This window comes from Schistocerca gregaria, chromosome 2, assembly GCF_023897955.1.
Source record: "Schistocerca gregaria isolate iqSchGreg1 chromosome 2, iqSchGreg1.2, whole genome shotgun sequence".
NCBI classification, from domain to species: Eukaryota; Metazoa; Arthropoda; class Insecta; order Orthoptera; family Acrididae; genus Schistocerca; species Schistocerca gregaria.
The window spans coordinates 725,734,472-725,754,193 of record NC_064921.1 but is presented as its reverse complement, the minus strand read 5'-3'; the positions used below and the strand labels follow the sequence as shown (position 1 = coordinate 725,754,193).

At 37.2% G+C, this 19,722-nt stretch overlaps 1 protein-coding gene across 1 annotated transcript in view; it reads left to right on the top strand.

The window, feature by feature from the left end:
* LOC126334852 (FERM, ARHGEF and pleckstrin domain-containing protein 1) overlaps positions 1 to 19,722 on the top strand; it is a 648,075-nt gene that overhangs the window by 523,065 nt on the left and 105,288 nt on the right. The window contains exon 11 of the mRNA XM_049997520.1: positions 1,737 to 2,069. Coding sequence (XP_049853477.1) covers positions 1,737 to 2,069 — 333 coding nt within the window. The remainder of the gene's footprint in view (positions 1 to 1,736; positions 2,070 to 19,722) is intronic.

Sequence of the window (19,722 nt, the reverse complement as noted above, 5' to 3'; positions counted from 1 at the left end):
TCAAGTAGCTTCTCAGTTTGCATCGCAAGGGCTGCGTGCACCCCGACACTTATATCCTAGAAACACATTTACTCACTGAGGTAAATTGTTGGGTTTGGTGGGGTCTAGTGTATTTATTGCTGATATTGTGCTTCAATATTGCTAACCAGGCATCCAAATTGTAAGCGTTGTTCAAGTGAAACACTGCCAATGCCTGTAACACCAAGAATATTATTTGTCATTCATCTGCAAAATGGTTGGGTAGTGAAACTGTTAATCTGTTGTATCTGTGCAGAAAATTTGAATTTCCAAGGACAACTGTGCTATGTACACATAGTAACCATTTGTAACAGAAGAAGTGTATTGTATACATCCAAGAAAGTGTAGTGTGGCATTTTTAATATTTAGTTGGAAGAAAGTGACATTTATTATTGAATACAAGCCTTGTATAGGGAAGTGTGCTTCAAATGTAGCACTGTGTTCAAGTGATATGCCCAGTGTCACAGTAGCAAACAGTGTATGACAACCTGTACAGTAGCCTGTAATTGATGTGGAAACAGTTTCCCATATTGGCATTTTGGCAAGGGAGAATTGCCGTATAACAGAAAATTTGCGTTGCATGGAGAGTCTGATATTTTCACAATGAAGACCAAGGCCTGGGCATGGCAAAGTGTCTGGAATGCATGGTCCAATACAAAAGAACAGGAGGGCATTTTTCTACAAATTGTGGCTATCTAGGAAACATGCTATCATCTTTTACAAACAGAATGAAGTCATTTTTTTCATCAAGTTGAAGAAGGTCCAGGCACTTGTCATGGCTAGAAAGGTTGTGCTGAGCTTGTTCTTTGATATCCAAGAATAATTAGTGCTGGAGTGGATGTCTAATGGGACCACAATCATTGCTCAATACCCAATGCTATTGGAACACTTCACAGAACTTTTAAAGGGCCATTAGAAGTAAGTGGCCAGCCAAACTGCCATGAGGTCTGATTTTGCTAATATTAACTACCAATGCGACATGAAACACCTGCATTCCTTTCCAATGGAAAATGTTGCCTCACCCACATTACAGTCTGGGTATATTGCCTTCTGATTACGACATATGTGGCACAGGAAGGTCAGGGAATTATTTATGATCAAGTGATATGTGATACTGTGGAAAGGTAGCTTTGTCTGCTCTCGTCATTCTTCAAGAAAAGTATAGAAAAACTTGTACCATGCTGGGAAAGTTGCTGGAACAATGAGGGTAATTATGTGTATGCTCCCTCAAAGCCTCATTATTGCACTTCTCAACTGCTGTATTCTTTCTTTGTCAGTAAAGTTATCTGTGATGTCTTCGACACAAGTATATTTTATTTAAACAAACCTCATGTGTCAGTTGTGGCTTGCTCTTTGTTATTTTGAAATTAAATTTATCAACTATTTGCTGATATCATTCTTGGAATGGACGTGTCACACCTGCATGGGTACATAAGAAACTATCAGCATTTGCTTCATGGACCTCCAACTGACAGTGGCTATATATTTTGAATCTACAGTAAAGACTATCAGCATTTACTTCAGGGACCTCCAACTGACAGTGCCTATATATTTTGAATCTACAGTAGACATAGAACTATCGAATTTATTCATCGTTTATTGTACATAACATGTGGATCAGTTTTTTCACAATTTTTGTGTTTGTGCTTGTCTTCGTACTGCTTTTTGCATTGATTTAAATGAATGGAAAAATAGTTTCATTATTGTTATTGTTTCAGCCGGCACTCCAGCGTCTCTGTCTTGCGGATCGATGACGCTGGGGTCGACAGATCCCCGCCGCAGGACACCGAGTATGACAGCGACTTCATCACCGACACATACAGCCGATATCCACGACTTCGACACACGCGACTTTGTTATTGCTCCCACCCTGACGCCCTCACCACCTCTCACCACTTCCCTATCGCCAGGGACATCAGTTACTTCCAGTCCCCAGCATTTTTACCCCAGGACCCCAGGCCAGCAGAATGCTACGGACGACGAAGAACAAGAGTTTGTGAACGCACGGCAGCAGCCACATCCGCAGAGCCCTTACCGTCACCCGAACACAGGTCAGAAAACAGCCAATCATCTTCTCACTACTGCTTCTCCAACCCAAACTACGTTTACTGTTCGTACAGTCCATCCTCCCTCTAACATTCCAACTACCTCCAGTGCTACTAACACTAACATTAAGAGTGGGGAACTGGTAATAACTCATTCCACCGGTCGTCACGAATGGCAGCGAAGTTCAAGCTGCCGAAATCTGCCAGATGATCATTCGAGCTCTGGAAGAGGCTATTATGAATCTTTTTACAGACAAGAAAGACTGTTAGATGCCCCAATCACCCGTTATGATGACAGCCGGCGCACCTGTTACAGTGCTGCTGGTAGCAAGATGGGATCTGTTGACAGAGGACCTGATGCAGTCACTCCTGATACACGCATTTATTCCAGCAGCTACCCCGGCACTACTTCAAGTCTTTCAACGGAAAGTGGAGGTGGGGAGGAGCCGGGAATGATTGAAGGAGGGAGTGAATGTATATTATTGGGTACAGCTGATACTGGATCACAAGAAGAAATTGTTTTGTCCCACGACGATCTCTCTCATGATTCGTATGAACTTCTGGAACGAGAGCAAGATGAAGATGATGATGCAGAAGATGAGGCAGAATTAGATGGTATCACTTGCAGATCCAAAATAAAGAGTTATGCCGGAAGTAGATCTGGGAGCATTGATTCAGGTGGGGACAATTTACCCCTGGATGAAAGTGCACCAGACACTAATGCAAGAGACAGTTCTCGGAGCCCAGAGATATTCCAAATGGACACCGATGATCTTACTGTTAACGATACTTCTGCACTTGATAAATCGATTGTTGACACAGTTCCTGTTAAACCTACATTTACTAGTACAAATATTGTCAATGGCAAGGAAATCAGCATTTTAGGTGTCAAAAGTGATGTGCCAGCCGTGGAAATTATTTCTGAAACTCCTCTGAAGTCACAGTTAACTGAGGAGGAATCTAAAATCAAACCTGCCATTAATTTAGATATTTCTGAAAATGTAGAAAAGACCAAGCAATTTGATGACATAATTCCCATAAATATTGATACTAAAAAAGAACTGTTGATAGATGGTCTCTCAAATAAAGATTTGAGAGAAAATCTGAAAAATGCAGAAAGACAAGCACAAACTCTTTCCGTGGATTATCATGAAAAGTATGAGAAAGAATTAATAATAGATGTCAGAGAAAAGGGTAATTTGGTTAAGGATACTATTCATCGTGCTCCTGTAGAAAGAGTGAAAAGTGATTCCCATGAAGTTAGTAAACAGATGGCTAATCGTGGTAAACGCTGGGCATTGACACATCAGAAGTCTATTGATCTTACTCTTGCTGACAGCACAGACTTTGGTGGTGACGAAGAGGAAAACTTAAAAAATAAAGAAATTGAATCTTCCGAATTTACTATTCCCTATGTTCTACACAAACTTCATCCCATGAATGGCACAGCCACAAGTCAAAATGGGCTACCAGCTGGTACATTGCCTACTTCAGTCAGGCCAGAGTGTGATATCCCTAAACAAATTCACTCTCCCGGTCAAGATTTTTCTAATAAAACTTCCATAACTCCTGTTGAAGACAAATCTAAATTATTAGAAAAGTCATCAGCTAATGTTAGCACAGACAGCTGTGATGAAGTAGCAATTGTACCAACACTTCCCAGCAGTCCCGAGACAAGCACCAGTAGTTTCAGCCATATGCCATCTAACACAGATACTAGTGGCAGTTTGTTGAAACAGGTAAGTAGTGATACACAGCAGAAAACAGATGAGCTAAAATTTTCCCCAGAGATAATGGAGAAAGACAAAACTTTTTCTCCTGCATTATCATTTGATAGAGACTTTCGATCAGAAGTGAATAGTATGCAAGAGAAACTAGTAGGTGCCATTCTTCCAGGTCGAGGGAAATTGGGGCTTATGCCAAAACCAAAAGAGGTATCTGGCTCGCCTTTTGCACCTCGCAGAGCAGCTTCAGATGTTTCAACTCAGAAACGAGAATCTATAAGCTCTGTGTTTGTACAGCGCCGTACAAAATCAGATGTTGCAAGGCAGAGGGATGAGGGTGATAGCTTAGTTCCTGACCTAAGTGTTGAAATGCTTGAGGCAGCACATGTAGACTTGGTTAGATCGGGCATCAGTCTTAAGAAAGAACTTACATCCAAGCAAAGAGAGCACACCACATCAAGCAACAAAAGTTTTGATTCTTCTTACAAACATCCTAGAACAGCAGCACGTTTCACTGATCGTCGTGCAAAATCTGATATATCTGGTGAAAAGACAAGTGGTGGAGCACTAATACAACGTCGAGCAAAATCAGACATTTCTAGAACAGAAACAGAAGTTCAGAATGGAATTCTACCTCAGAGTCGAAAATATGGTGAGGGGTCAGGTTTTCATAAGGAAGCTCTTAGAACAGCATTTGCTCAAAGTCATTATCAGCCTCCAGTTTCTAGTCAAGATTCAGTTGCAAGTATTTCTGCTAGTAACATTCCAAAGACTGACAAACTATTGCCAGCAGATAAATTCAGTTCAAATTTGGATAAAGATCTTGGTGTACAAGAGGACGTTGTGAAAATAATAGCTGCACAGACTGCACAGAAGTATGAGATATCTAGACAACAGGCAGCATTTGTCCAACGTCGAGCAAAATCTGACGTAAGTAGCCAGCACCATCATCCAAAGGAAGCTGTAGTAAGGCGAACCAAATCTGATGTAACACCCCGCAAACCAGAGCCAGATCAGTTAGTTCCCTCCATAGATAAGCAGTCATCTGAGGAAGTTGTTGATGATACAATTCCTACTATGAGCTTCCAGGACTCTTTTGAAGCTAGCTTTAGCACATCCATGACCTTAGGTGACCCAGTCAAACCAGGACTGAAACAACAGTCCGAATCTGTTACCAGTCCTTTATATGAAGCCATCATCAAAGAATCAGATACTGTGGCCAAGGAAGAAGATGTTGTAAAAAGTAGCACTGCTCTCAGGCAGGAATCAAAGATCCAATCCAAAAAAGAAGGTGAAGATAAAGGTACAGCATCAGTTTCAGGTAAGGAGAAAACTGCCCCCATCAAAAGGCAAGGAAGTTCGTTTGAGGAACTTCTGAAAGGTGATTCAAGTTTTTTCGATTTACCTGATTTCTTGTCAACTGATGTGAGGCGACCAATTGATCAGGGTTGGCAACGGGCACCAGCTCTAGCTGAAGCTGCTAGGCGCTCTGTAGCATCGGCACATAGGCGGGATCGATCTCCTGTACTTTTTGCTCGTGCACGTTTGGGCTGGTCTGAAGGATCTGCTGTTTCTACCAAATTGCGAAGTTTAGGATCTACAGATTCTCCATCATCATCAAGGCGTGCAAAGTCTCTCGATGCACCTGTTGTATCACTTCATCGCCTTCCTCCTGCTGACTCGTTTTCCAGTAAAGATGATACTGTTGATAGTAATGGACAAGTGGATGCATCAAAACCACTTAATAAGAGTGCTTCTGTTGGAAGCAATGTCCCTTCCAGACCTACTCTTTTACAGCCTCAACATCGAAGTCTTCCACCTTCAAGTACAGTGGCAATTTCCAAACCATGTCTTCCTCCAAAACCTGATAAAGTCCTGGTTAAGCAAGCCCCATCCACATTGAGGACAGACACAAAGTCGCATAAACGAGATAGATCTCCTCAACCCACAACAAAACCTGCAGGAAGCCCTGTTTCAGGAAAGCCTGTAGGTACATCAGGTATAAAACTTGGAGTGAGTGCAGTTAGTAAAGCCAGTCCAGGAGTCTCGGGCAAGTCATCAAACATTATTCAAACCAAACAAGCCACTGCAGGAATGAACAAAATTAGCAGTGTTGGCCAACCAATAAAGTCAACAGCAGTTCCTAAACTTGAACCTTCTAAAGCAATAGACATACCTAGTCCTAAAGAGAGGCTATTACTATTGAAGGAAAAAGAACATGCAAAAAGTGAAAGTTTTTCCAGCAGTAAGTCGCTTCAGTCTGATAAACTGCCAGAATACAGAAAGGCAAAGTCCCTTGAAGAAAAAATTAAAGAGGTGCTTGAAAAATCACCTGAAAGGGAGATTTTAATTATATCACCCCCAAATGCTGATGGGGATGGTGTAAAACGTACATCTCCACGCAAACTATTAGCTACCAAGTCATGGTCTCAGGAGAAAAAAGAGGCTAAACACAAACTGGAAAGCTCATCAAGGTCACTAGAAGTGCCAAAGACAGAGTATGGCTTGTCACCAGACAAGGAAAGGGTAGTTCCAGATGTATTAAGCCCTGAAAAACCAGTGCGAGATAAAAGAAAATTACTGCACAAAGAAAAAGAAACCGGTTTACAGTCTCAGGCATCAGGATTTTTTGATACATCGGTAGCTAATGAATTATATAGACATGAACAAAAGCTAGACATGGGAAAATCTCTAAAAAAAGATTTTTCCCACCTGTTGTATGCAGATGGAAGTGAGGAAAGTGCTGTTGAATCACTTGATGAAGATCCAGGCCCAGAGCTATGGATTATTTCAGATGAACAACATGAGTCAGCATCTGCTAGACCAATACCAAAGGAAGACCTAGTTTTGGAGTTTAAAGAAGCATATAAACTAGTTGAAAAGAGCCTGGAGAGCCCAGATGTCTGCAGTGACTACGACAATTTAACACCACCAATTTTAAGAGAAAGAGGAAGTCTGAACGTAGCAGACAGCAATGCCATCCCAACAGCGTCCTTTGAAGAATATGCAGATATTGAACTACCACGAAGTTCAGAGGAAGAGGCAAAAACTGACCAAATATCAAAAACTGAGAGTTTAGATGAAACTTTAAAGGCAGATGCAGTGAAGGACCTCGAAGATACGTCAGGTGATAGGGTTGTTCCGGATGTACCTGTTTCAACAACAGACGATAGTGGATGTGATGAAAAATTAGGACCATCTGAGGATGAGAAAATTGAATCAGCAGCGGAAGAACCATACAGAAAGGATGAAGAGTCTTCAGAGTCTCCAAGAGATGATAGAAATATAATGGAGAGAACTCGTTCAGAAGAAGAGGGCTCAACAACATCTTCGTCCTTAGCCATGGCACCACGTGCAGAACTGGCTGCTGTTGCACACTGGCGACCATTTCCTCTTGAAAGTAGTGGGAGTTCCAGTCTCGAAGATGGTTTTTTCCCACAGGATGATGCAGCACATTTGGCTGATGAGGAGGAAACCTCAAGTACTTCAAACAATCATCGTGATGATACGTTTCGTGATGATCTAATTGATTTCCCCAGTGGTTTTGGATACCCTTGTGGGCTGACAGGGGCCGATATGATAGTAGGTGGATACGGTGCTGCCACATTTTCTCTTTCTCGCACACTGTCTCGAATAAGTGAACGTAGTACAACATCGGAACAGGAGCGGTCTGATTTAGAGGATGACTCAACCAAACCTTCCTCCCATTCACCCTCTGTTGATGATGAATCTCTGCTTTCCAGTGATCGCCAGCCTAGTCTCTCCTCAGATCCGCCATCTGGAACAGGTGGAGCACTCCAGTCTGACGATGCGCAGGGAAAGACAGAGACTCCTCCTGTTCCTGCCGACCCAACTCCTAAAAATGTTGAGGCTGTCTCATCAACAGGAATTGCAGCAGAAGCTGAAGAAAAAAATGTACCTGTCCCGCAAACCCAGAAGATATCAGATGAGGATTGGCCATCTCCACCAACTTCATCTTCTGTATTTGAGACTCCTGTTGTTAGTCATGTTGAAACATTTTTTATGGAAATTCATCCAGAAGAAGCTTGTAAAGTGACTGTATTAGATTCAACAGATCCTACTGCTGGGGATGAGAGCTCTACAGATGAAAATCATACACTTCATGATGATGACGATGAATTTATGTCAGGCCTTGGTGATGAATGTCTTTCATCATCAGCCACTACATTGGATGGTACTGTTAAGGTAGCTGTCAAACCAAAGTGCCCATCTTATTATTGCGCTGGCAGCTCATTGAGTGAAGACACATCAATGGGTCTTTCTCTGTCTGAATGGTCAAGTAGTCAAGGCACTGTGCGTCCTCAATGCCAAATACATTATTCTAGTGCAAAAAGTGATGACACATCGATGGATGATCTTGCCGGTGCCACAAATTCAGAACAAAACTTTAACAAATCCCGAATAAGAAGTCCATCATTCTACTCTGGAGCTAAAAGTGATACATGTCTGGATGATACAAGCCCAAACAGGTTAAGTAAAACACCATCGGGATCCAGATGTCAGACATATTATTCATCAAAAAGCCTTACAAATGTAGATACATCAATGGATGATATGTCTGTACCCTTAACTTCCCCTGAAAAGCCAACGAAGAGTGTCCAGAATAAATGTGCTCCACATTATTCAACAGCAAGCAGTAGTTCTATAGACAGTTCAGTACTTGGTGAAAGAGCTATGTCAGGTAGTTTGCCTACCGTTGATGGTAATAATAAGGTCCAGATATTTTTGGATGATACCAGTTTATCAAGCCAGTCTCTCTCAGAGAGAAGCACGTCAATTCAGACAACACTAGTAGAAAAAGGTGCTCCAGCATCATCTGATGTTGTAAAGATACCAACTAGAATGAAAACATATTCTTATTACTCTAGTGCAAAGAGTCCTCCAAGTGATGGAGACACATCCTCATCAATAGATGCTCCAAAAACTACTGAAAGAGCCACAAGAGCTCCAAAACGAAAGAAATCTCAGACAAAAAAGAGACACAGAGTAACAGTAGATCTGGAAGTGAGAGATGGCCACATTGTTGAAGTGTCATCCAATGCTCAGCCAGGTGTGGATCTTGTGAAGGTTGCTGAAGATAAAAAAACAGAAACACATACACTGTCTACATCTACCCAGACAACAGACATCAAACCGTATGTGCCAAAGCAGTCATCGGTTTGACCAAAAGAAAATCAGCACTCAAAACATGTATGGTACACAACATTTTCAGACAGTGTACTTTGTACCTTTACTCCATGCAGTGCTTGAAGTTGAGCCAATGACTGAATGACTGATATGTAGAGCTTCTTATCATATGAAGTCAAGTTAGAGAAGCTGTTATTTGGTGTTCCTTTCTGATTTATCTAATCTTTGAGGCTTCATAGTATAGTTCCAATGTTGAAATTTTGTTGAAGAATGTGGTTTCTTGATAGGAATTTTTAAAGGAATTTATATTAAATTCCAAATATCTTCTAGTATACATAATTACAAATTTTAGCAGTGTAAATAGTATCTGCGTGTATGTCGGATGATGAGGATTTGTATATATATATACACAAAATCCATCAAAATTTTGAACTTTCATTTTCTTGTTGTATTTGTTGATGTTCCTCAATGTTTAAAAACAAGAGTTAAAATGAGACTGTACATAAAAGTTTTCACCCTTTTGTAGTTGATTGTTATATTATCAGAATTTTATATTCCATTATAAATGGCTTTTATGCTGAACCATTCAACATAACTGTACAATTTCACCTTTTGGTGTACTGTTTACTCCCTTTTCCCCTTCAGGACAAATAAGTAACTGTTGTTTTTTTGAATGCTTCATCAGGTAGTGATTATTATCTTATGTTGTGACATATTTGTCAAAATGTGGTGGTGCCTTTAGCTGCACAAGACTACAAACTGTAGTGTGAATTACAAATGTAAAGCAAAAGTTACAAAATGTCCAACTGGATTCCAGTTAGCAATAATTTAAGTAGTCCCATGTTAATTGTTTAATTTTATTGAATGTTCAACTTTTACTAGCAGTTTTGTATTAACCTGCTTTTGAAATTGCTCTTCATGTGGGGAGTCTACATAATCACTTTCATTGTGAAAATTTTGTGAATATCAGAGTTTTGCTACAATTGTGCATTGTATCAGTCAAGGAAGCTGGTATCCTGAGAAAACATACTTGCTGTATAACAAGAAATGCTGAAATGGGGAGGAATTTTTAAAGATTAGGGTGCTAGGTACCCAGGATATCTAGTAGAAGAAACCATCCACTTTGCTGCATAACTTACATCGATCGTGTTGAAGAAAGTGGGTGTAATCCATAATATTTGGTTAGATGTGAAAAGTCTTCCTGAATTGCAGTAGTTGGCAGTGGAAATTGCGTGGAATTAAGCATGAAATATTTTCTTGCTACTTTAGTAACTGGAAAATTGGCAAAGAGACAGTGTCAGTTATTTTGTTGTTGTTTACAAAAAATGAATGTGAAGTGTGAATTGCATGAAGAAAAAAGTTGCACAAAAATAGTATTTTCGGTATGGTGTGGGATATGAGAAAGAATGAAAGAAAATTTGAAGAACGTACAAATCTTGAGAGGATGGATTGTAAAACATCAAAGAATATACAATATGCAATAAGAGCAGAAATGGAGCCTACATTTGATGCAAGATAACAATTGGTCTCTCTGAACACATCATTGATAGTGCCATGAATGCCTCAGCCACAGGAACACAAACATATTAATAGGGGAAGATAATTGTTTTGTCTTGGTGTTTGGTGTTTTATGAGAAGTCATAACTTTTATTAGATGTGATGTTACAACTAAAATAATGCAAAGGCTACACCATGAATATATATTTGGAGTCTATATTTACAGACCTGTAAAATATACTACTGGGATTCTTAAAAGCAAGAAACATGTTTATATTTCAGTTTTAGCTGTCATGGCAAGCTATGAACCTGTGGCAGTGCCAGTATCAACACTAACGACACAGTTCTCTTGACTTTGTTTGGAAATTAATTTTGTGCTGCAAGAGGAAGCCAGAGCAATTATTAGCATCTATTTGAAAGTCTGTAAAGGAGTCAAGAATAAAAAAGCACTCCGTTGTCAGGCCACGAGTGGCCTACCGGGCCCATCCGACCGCCGTGTCCTCCTCCGAGGAGGATGCGGATAGGAGGGGCGTGGGGTCAGCCCACCGCTCTCCCAGTCATTAAGATGGTATTCTTGACCGAAGCCACTACTATTCGGTCGAGTAGCTCCTCAATTGGAATGCTTACCTAAAATTTGTTTAGGGAGTAAAGTGCTGCTTTGTATTATTTCATGCACCATCTCTGCAATGGTAAATATGAATGAAATGACAAGCTGTCACTCTTCAGAACAGTTTGTGTTATACATCCCAGTGTGCTACACCACTTCAACTTGTCACAAATGTTCATTGGTGTAAATGGTACTTTTTGTGGTTGCTTTGGAGTGGTTCTAATAAATAATTGCCTATAATTTTGTAGTTGTATTCAAATCAACTGCAATTACTGGCCAAATTGTTTCTTAGACATGTTGTGTAGCATGATAAAGATTTCATCTAGGTTTATGGTCAAAAGAAACTATGAAGAAATGTTCCTAACTTTTATGAGGGATGAAGATGAAACAAATATTTTACTTGGCATATGTGCTGAAACTGCTGGTTGTTGTGTCTTTGGTCATTATTTGATTGGATAGTATGCAAATTTGTGCCATTCCTGTATGTTGAGATGACATATTGTTCTGTGCTTCAGAATAAAATTATCACGCATAAATGAAGTACAATAATTTGAGATTGGGACTATGGATAAAGGAGATACTGTTAATACTTTGCAAACAGTTTGAAGTATAATAAACCACACATACCACTGTGCTGCGATACTGCTTAAGAATGCCAAATCTCTTTAGTCAATATTTAATTAAAATGAAAGCAGACAAAAATACTTGGATTTCATTTTATCAAAAGTTTTGCTTGAAAGTTTTCAGATAAAATGGTGCCAATCAGTTGCAAATCTTTCAACTGGCATTAACTCAATAAATATTATCTTAAGTTTGAGACAGTCTTTCAGTCAGCAACTTATTTTAAAGTCTACCTTTGCAAATTGCAAAAACAGACCGTATAGGTGAAGGAACCCTACAGTAAATTTTAGTTATCGGAAAATAAAAAAAGATACAATACGGAGATTTTGTAATTGGATATCCATATTGCGGTGTGAAACATTATTTTTGATAAGTTCCTAAGTAGATAATGTTGTTCAAGTAAACTTTTGTCTCATACTTGAATTGCCTCGTTTTTCTAAATATTTTAGCATGTGTGCTCTTTCCATGTTAAATTAACAGTGAAAGAAGACACAGGCATCAAGTGCAGACTGATAGACGGAAGTTGGTGATTGACGTATTGTGTGTTTGTGCTTTAATTTCCTTGAGGTTCTGTTGCTGAAAAAAATATTTCAGGAATGCAGAGAACACCCTGAGGAAATAAGAAATTGGAAAGGACAAATATATAGAGAAGATAGAAAGGGACCAAAGTAAGCCCAAATTGAAACCCAGAAACTAGCACACACTTAAAAAAATAGGGACAGAGAATTATGGAGTGATGGGGGGTATGTAGGCATTATAGGCAATGGAGAAATTGATTAGTTTGATATGAGTTAATGATGAACATGAAAGAAAGGGAGATCAGACTATGGGCGATAGTATATGTTATAAGAAGCTGTAATATAGTTCATGGGGAGGTGCTTGTTGAGTGAGAAAGAAAATTTTATCAAAATGTGGTGAACAGTCCGATAAATACTTATTGCAGTTCATCACATAACATTGCCACGTACTACCAGGGTAAACCACTTTTCATTCCATTCTTTATTTTCCCACATCACTGATGCATCTTCCTGTGTATCTGCTGAACATTGATCAGGAACTTTAGTTTTCTCTTACAGTGTGTTGTACACTCATCTTCTTTTGGCAGTTTCTGCACTCTTGTCTCATATTTGTTGATTTTGGTTCACTGACTCTGAAGCTTTTGAGGTGACTATTAGCATCAAGGATGAGGAATAACTCATTCTTCTTCTGGCTCCCTTGATGTGTATCTGTTGCATCTTTTGATCACAAGGAAAGGATTTTTATAGGATTTCAAGTCCAGCACATATTGTGTCATGTTTCTATTAGTTATCATGTAATTGTAGAATGTCTTAATTATGATTATTTTTGTACATCTGAAACAATTTTATTTGGACAGACCATTGCAGTTCTGATCTCCTGTGAATTATCCAAGTACTTAATACTTCCCTACAGTTTTTTGTTGCAGTGTGCTGCTGTACATTGCAGCAAAAATATGTAAAGTTCTTCACCAGCTGCTGAAAATTTGCCAAAAGCTTGGGGTGTGATTAATACAAAAACAGATTATTTATAATTTATATTGCTCTTTATTTCCTTCTCCCCATTTCCTTCATACTGCATTATTACTTGATATGGATTAATTTTCAGTGTTCATAATAATTGTTTTAAGACTGCTTTAGACAAGATACACCATAACTGAATTATAGAAGCTGCAAAAGATATTTTAGAATATTATCAATTCATTCTAACCAGTAAAAGTTTTGGGAATTACACCTCACAGATAGTTTTCATTAGGTTTTCCATATATTTCACACTTCTGTCACAAATATGTTTGGAGAGTCTGCAGATTAATGTGTATTCAAAAGCATCTTAATCATGCCATCTCTTCAGCTTATTTGTTATAATTGTTTCCCTACTTCCAATCCACTTGAATCAATGAATGAAACTATTTTGTGGCAACTTCACTAATAATAATTTTTCTCAGAACTTTCTCATATACTTAAGTGACATGGATGGAAGAAAGAAAGAAACAGTAACCAGTGTTATATGCAGTACAGTTTGCAGTATTTAAATGATAGTTGTCTTTCATCTTTATTTCTCAGGCATACTACAAAACTATGTTTTGTGGTAGATATTGTGGCCTTGTTCCTGCCCTTGGGTCTTGGAACCCATAAATTGTTAAACCTCCATAAAATAAGCTATAACTATTAGTTATATTGAGCCAAAAATTTACGCTCTTACACAATCTTGGAAATAGGCTAGTTTGTGTGCATCAACAATTCACATTTTACTTGATTATTTTATTCGACTATAATGACTTAAGCTTCTGAAAGATATTTATTGCATTTTTGTTTGTCAGTCATAGGGTGCCTTACAATTGTGACTGGATAATGAATTAATAATATATCCATTTTTGTTGCCAAAAATTTCACTTCAAAAATGTTTAACTAGTGGAATACATCAAGCAGTAAGTTCTGCAGTGACAAATCATAGTACAGAAGAGAGCATAACTTAACTGCTCATTCGTTTCCTGAAGACAAAGATCTTTTTGCTCAACATTTCTATATGGTGTTTTATTGTACTTTAGCTTTCCTCATCATGTAATTGTAAGGTCTTGAAACCTTACAACAAAGTTGAATAAATTTTTTTCATATCATTTTTAGCTGTAAATTTTTATACGAGAGACATACAGAATTCTTAATGGTTGTAGATTTGAACAAAATTTCAGGTATAGTCCTGAATTTTAGTGGGAAATTAGATGCTACAGATATTTGATAGATGATTTGGTGTGAAGCACTGGGTCAAATTTTATGTGCATCTGTTTGTTCTGTCAGCTTTCACCACTTAGGAATACATTAGTTGTAATGTATGGATTGCTATTTCACTTACATTGCTGAAGCAACTCTTGTAAACAGTTGCATATGTCGGTGATGAGACAGTGAGAGTAACATTTGTTTTATTAAGGAAATGTTACAGCATGCTGTAGAATAGAGAGGGAGAAAGAGAAATATAGGCTTTCATTTATATATTAAAGAATACATCTCTGATCTTTATTTGAATGATTTTGAATTTTATAACAGATTAGTGATTTTTGTAGCAAAATAATCAACTGTTGACAACTAAGAGATGATACGGGCTGCAGTGTGTCTTATGAATGTAACTGCAATGCATTTAACTTTTGTTGGTTGCATTGACATTTTTAGGTGGTATTTATTCCACAAAATGTATAAAAGAGACTTTGATTAGCTGCTCTGGCCTTCATTCACTCACACAGGGATGTTATTTGCAACTGCAGGTCAGAATATGTATGTGGGTGTGTGTACATCTTATCACTTCCTCAAGAGTTGGAAAGGGTGATTCACTTTTAGTAGCTCAAATAACTAATTCATTTAAGCTCGAATTTTCTGTTCACATATTGATTTTTGTATAGTAAAAGGACAGATAATTCCTTACCCTGAAATTCCATTGCACTGTGATATTTGTGCAGTTTCTTGTAGTTTTCATTTGTGGCACATAATTCAGATTCTAGAAGAGAAAAGAATGTAGTACCTATTCAACACATACAGAAATATTTGTCTTTATTCACAGTTCAACAGCAGTGCTTGGGATGCCATTGAATTTTTACTTATTTTACTAGCTGGATATCTTATCAGGCTATCTTTTATCTTCCTGAGCAGAAAAGGGTGTACTTTCTTTGGGAACATTTTTCTTAGGTCACACATTCATTGAGTTTGTGCTTGGACTCTAATCCATTGCTGTCATGTATTACTTGTATGTTATGTTTCTCAGATTGCTTGATCTTGTCCCTGAGTGTCACATAGAATCATTCTATTGGAATGAAACACTGGTGAAAATGAGTTGGTACTTGATTAACTTTATTTTAGAAACTGCGTTATAAGTGATACATGTGTAGGAAGTATTTTATTTTTAAATATAGAGTTATCCGAGCAGCCGTTTTAAGTATGCATTCATTTGTGTATGTTTATCTGTGTGTATGTGTTTGTACGTGTGTGCATTTCAGAGGGAAAGGATCACAATTGTTACATGTGATTTCTATAAGCATTATTTATTATACTGTATTATGTAATACATAACAGTTCTTGTTTGTATTCCATGTGTTCAGAAAACTTCAGTGATTTACAAACCTGGTTTCTGTTCATTTTTGCCCTGGATTTATAGGAACAGAGCTTTTTTCTTGTAGGTGCAACAGAACTATCTATAGTTGACTAGGCTTATCATATATTACTAAGTAATATGGGATATGAAACTAATTTTATGTATTCAGTGTTTACATAATTAAATCTGTTTCGCTAGTAGATGACTTTGTGGGACCAGTGGTTGTATGGTAAAGTACATTTTTATAACAGTGATTGCTAACTGTTATAAAAATATAGATACTATCTAATTAATTCTGGATACTGCACTTGCCCTTCACCTTGTTTGATTTTATATAAGAATAAAATGGTTAATCAAGCTTCTGTGTTCAAGATTTAATGGTTAATGAATTGATTTTGTGCATTCAATTTTCTGTTTGGTTCATTTGTGCCTGTGTACTGGGAAATAAAAGTGAAGGAAAGAGATCTCAGTAAAAGGATTGTATTATATTCACAGGCCTGTGGGACAGCTTAGAGAAAAATAAATTTTTAGAAGTTTCCTATTGTCCATTTGACAGCTTGGAATTTGTGAAAAGTATGGTAGTGAATGGTGACAGTTTATGTTTGAAACAGATATGTCCACAGCATTCTACATTAATAAAGGTAGTGCCTTTAATTTTAACATTAATGAGTTGTGAAACAATGATGTTGCTATAATACATCAGAGAATTTTGCATTAATTTATTGATAGTCTAGATTCCGTACATTACAGTCCAATCACAGTCACCTTCAGATATCTCTTTGTGACTGTTTGATGCAAATATATTGTATCACAATTATTTTTCATGCATGATTCATATGTTAACACCAGACAGTTTCAAGGGCTAGGTTACAAAAGTGATATAAGGAAAATTAAATGAAGTTTTATTTGATTTCCTCTTTTATTTTACATTGAGAGATTCTTGCTGGTAGTACTTACTGGATTATTGTGGAAGCAGCATAATTATATTAATCTTGCACCACATTATATTGAACTTACAGAGGAATGTTGAATGATCACTGGTAGTTTTTAAATGAGCATGTAAAATAATTTGATACTATCAAGAAGCCCATAATGTGCTTTTGGTTGAACCCAGATTACCACATTATAGATTTGGAAAAGCAGTTTTGAGTTTTTTCTCTTTTCTCTTGAAAAGTCAGTGATTCAGATATTTAATGCATCCTCTAAAATGTTATATTGTGTTTCCATATATTACTTATTTGTGTTGTGGAGACATTTGTTCCCCACATAGTCTCCTGAACATCAACTGTAAACACTTTCCATGCTATAGTTTATTGCACATTGTACTTACTTGAATACAATGTGATCATTTGTCATGTGGTTTGTCATAATAGCAAATGAGTTATGTTGAACCTCTAATAATTATTTCCATCAATTTTTTCCATAAAAGTTGAAGAATACCTGACTGCTCTGCTGCTGTCTGCATATGTATATGGATATGTTCAACTTCCTTATGTGTTGCTGTGTTGACCTTCTTTGCTTTATCCTCTATGTAACATTTTCATATCTTGTGCTTACAACTAGTTTATTGTAAATGATATTCATGTATACGTATTGCTGCATGGATCCAGATGTTTTGTCATTCTATGCATTATTTTGAATAATATTTCGTTCCAATTTGTTGTTGTACATTTTGAGTTCCTAACACTTACCTATCTTTAATTGCTGGTTACCTAAATTCTGTATGTATGCACTTGTATAAAGTACACCTGCTTGACTAGTCACAAATATTACAACCAACAGCATTGAACAGCTCTGTTCTGTTGCACTGGAGTATTTGAGGACATCATATGATCTCTTGTCTTGTGTTTCGGGAGGTGTGTTGTTGGTGATATGAAAGAGCACTCAAAATTGCAGCACTTTCCTAATTGTGGGAGTAGTAGCAGTTGTATGTTGATTTATTAATAAAAATACAAGTGGATATTCATTAACAGTAGGAGAATAAACATAATGTGAATTTAATTTCCAAACAAAAATTCTCTCTGTCAGATCCTTTTTTGGCTTTATCGAAGTTCACAACTGTGTTTTAGAAACTATTCTATTTGTTCTCAATCTGAGGCATATATTTTCCTCCTCAGTCATATGACTTTGTTTGCTCCTCCCTTCCATTGATCTTATATGTAATTTTGATTAGTTCTCAAATAATACATGATAACTTTAGTAACGTGACTACGAAGGCTTTCCTGGCGTTATAATTGATAATATTCTTCTCGGGTATGCAGCCGGATCATAACGTCTTCAAGACACAATATTTCCATGGTCCAACTGGCCGCCATCTTCAGGTGAGATCGTGCACCAGCACTCTCACCTGAAGATGGGGGCCAGTTGGACCGCGGAAATATTGTGTCTTGAAGACGTTATGATCCGGCTGCATAGCAGAGAGGAATATTATCAACTTTAGTAACATTTGCTTTAACTTCATTTCCTACCTCTCATAATTGTTCCTGTTATTTTCTTAATATATGGATAATGTCTATGATTATCATTTTTGTATTTGTATGCATTTTAGTTGCTGTTACTAGTGTTACCTAAGAGTGTATGGGGACTTACATACAAGAACATAGATTCTTTCAGCATCAACCATTTTATTCTGCTTCATTTTCAAGATGAAAGTTTCATACACCAAATGCAATGGAAAAAATGCTTCCATCCTATTTTAATATATGCTAAAACAGCTTTCTGATTGGATGATAGATTGCAGAGGTGTCTGCACGATTTGTGATCACAAGTAAATCAGTATGTGTAGAGTTTGTTCTGTTTTAGCAATTCCTTGCAGCAAGTCAGTTATCGATAACTCTATTCCTTTTAGTTCCTGGTACTAGTGTGGTAAGCTATGGTTTTTACCGTCAGCTTACTTAGCAATTTACAAAACATTTTCTTATTTTGTTGGATCACATCTCACACCAAAGTTATTTTCAATGGAATGTATTTTATATAACATCTCAATTTGTTAATTTATCTAAAATTTACAGCGAAATTATGAGCACGCAGTATTCTTCTATTTTAAAAGAAAAGAGAGTATTATTAAGCTCTAGAAATTGTGTAATTTTCATGCTTTAAAATGTCTGGTATACTGAACATAAGTGCATGAATTATGTAATAATGTAACGTATTAACCATGTTTTTCAAGTATGGAGACTGTAAGTTTAAGTCTGGTAGTTCAACATTATATTACTCCTTCTATATGTGACCTGCCATGGCTCTCTGCGTGTCAGTGTATATTTCATGGTTATCTTCAGAATGTGAAATTCAGCTATGCTCCTATATAGATTTTCTTTACTAGTATTCATTCTCTGATTCACTTGCCTTAAATTTCTCTTTCTCCCAATCTTTATCTCAACTGTTTTAAAATTTTGAGGGATCCTACCTTAATAGATTTCATTGAATGTGATTGCGTACTTTATATTTACACTGACTGCCGTGTCTGATTCCATAAAATAGCCACATCTGGCTTATGATTCTATTGATTTTGAAGTAGAAAAATCCACCATTCAGCACTTATCAAACATTAAATTTGACATTGATAATAAGAGACAAACTTCGTTGTTGCATTTGAATCTTAGCAGTGTTTCTAAATTTTGTTTATGCATCATTTATTGGTGACTGTGACGATGTATCTATTTATCATAATCTTATGTTCATATACATACTGTATGTAAGAAATTATTTATGGGAATTTCATTAGTATTTAGCTTTGCTTGACACAGGTAATTTTGAAACTGTAGTACAAAAAATTCTCGCTTCTCTTGTCCCAGTGTTATTATTTACAAGAAAGTATCTTACATAAAAGTGAGCTGGTGATAAGCAAACCTACCTTCATGTTGGTTGTACATTGTTTCCTTGAACTCAGTCATTGTTTACTGTTGTAGTCTTCAAAAAGTCATACTTACTTAATTAGCCTTTTTGTAGGTTATTAAATTAGACCAACTGT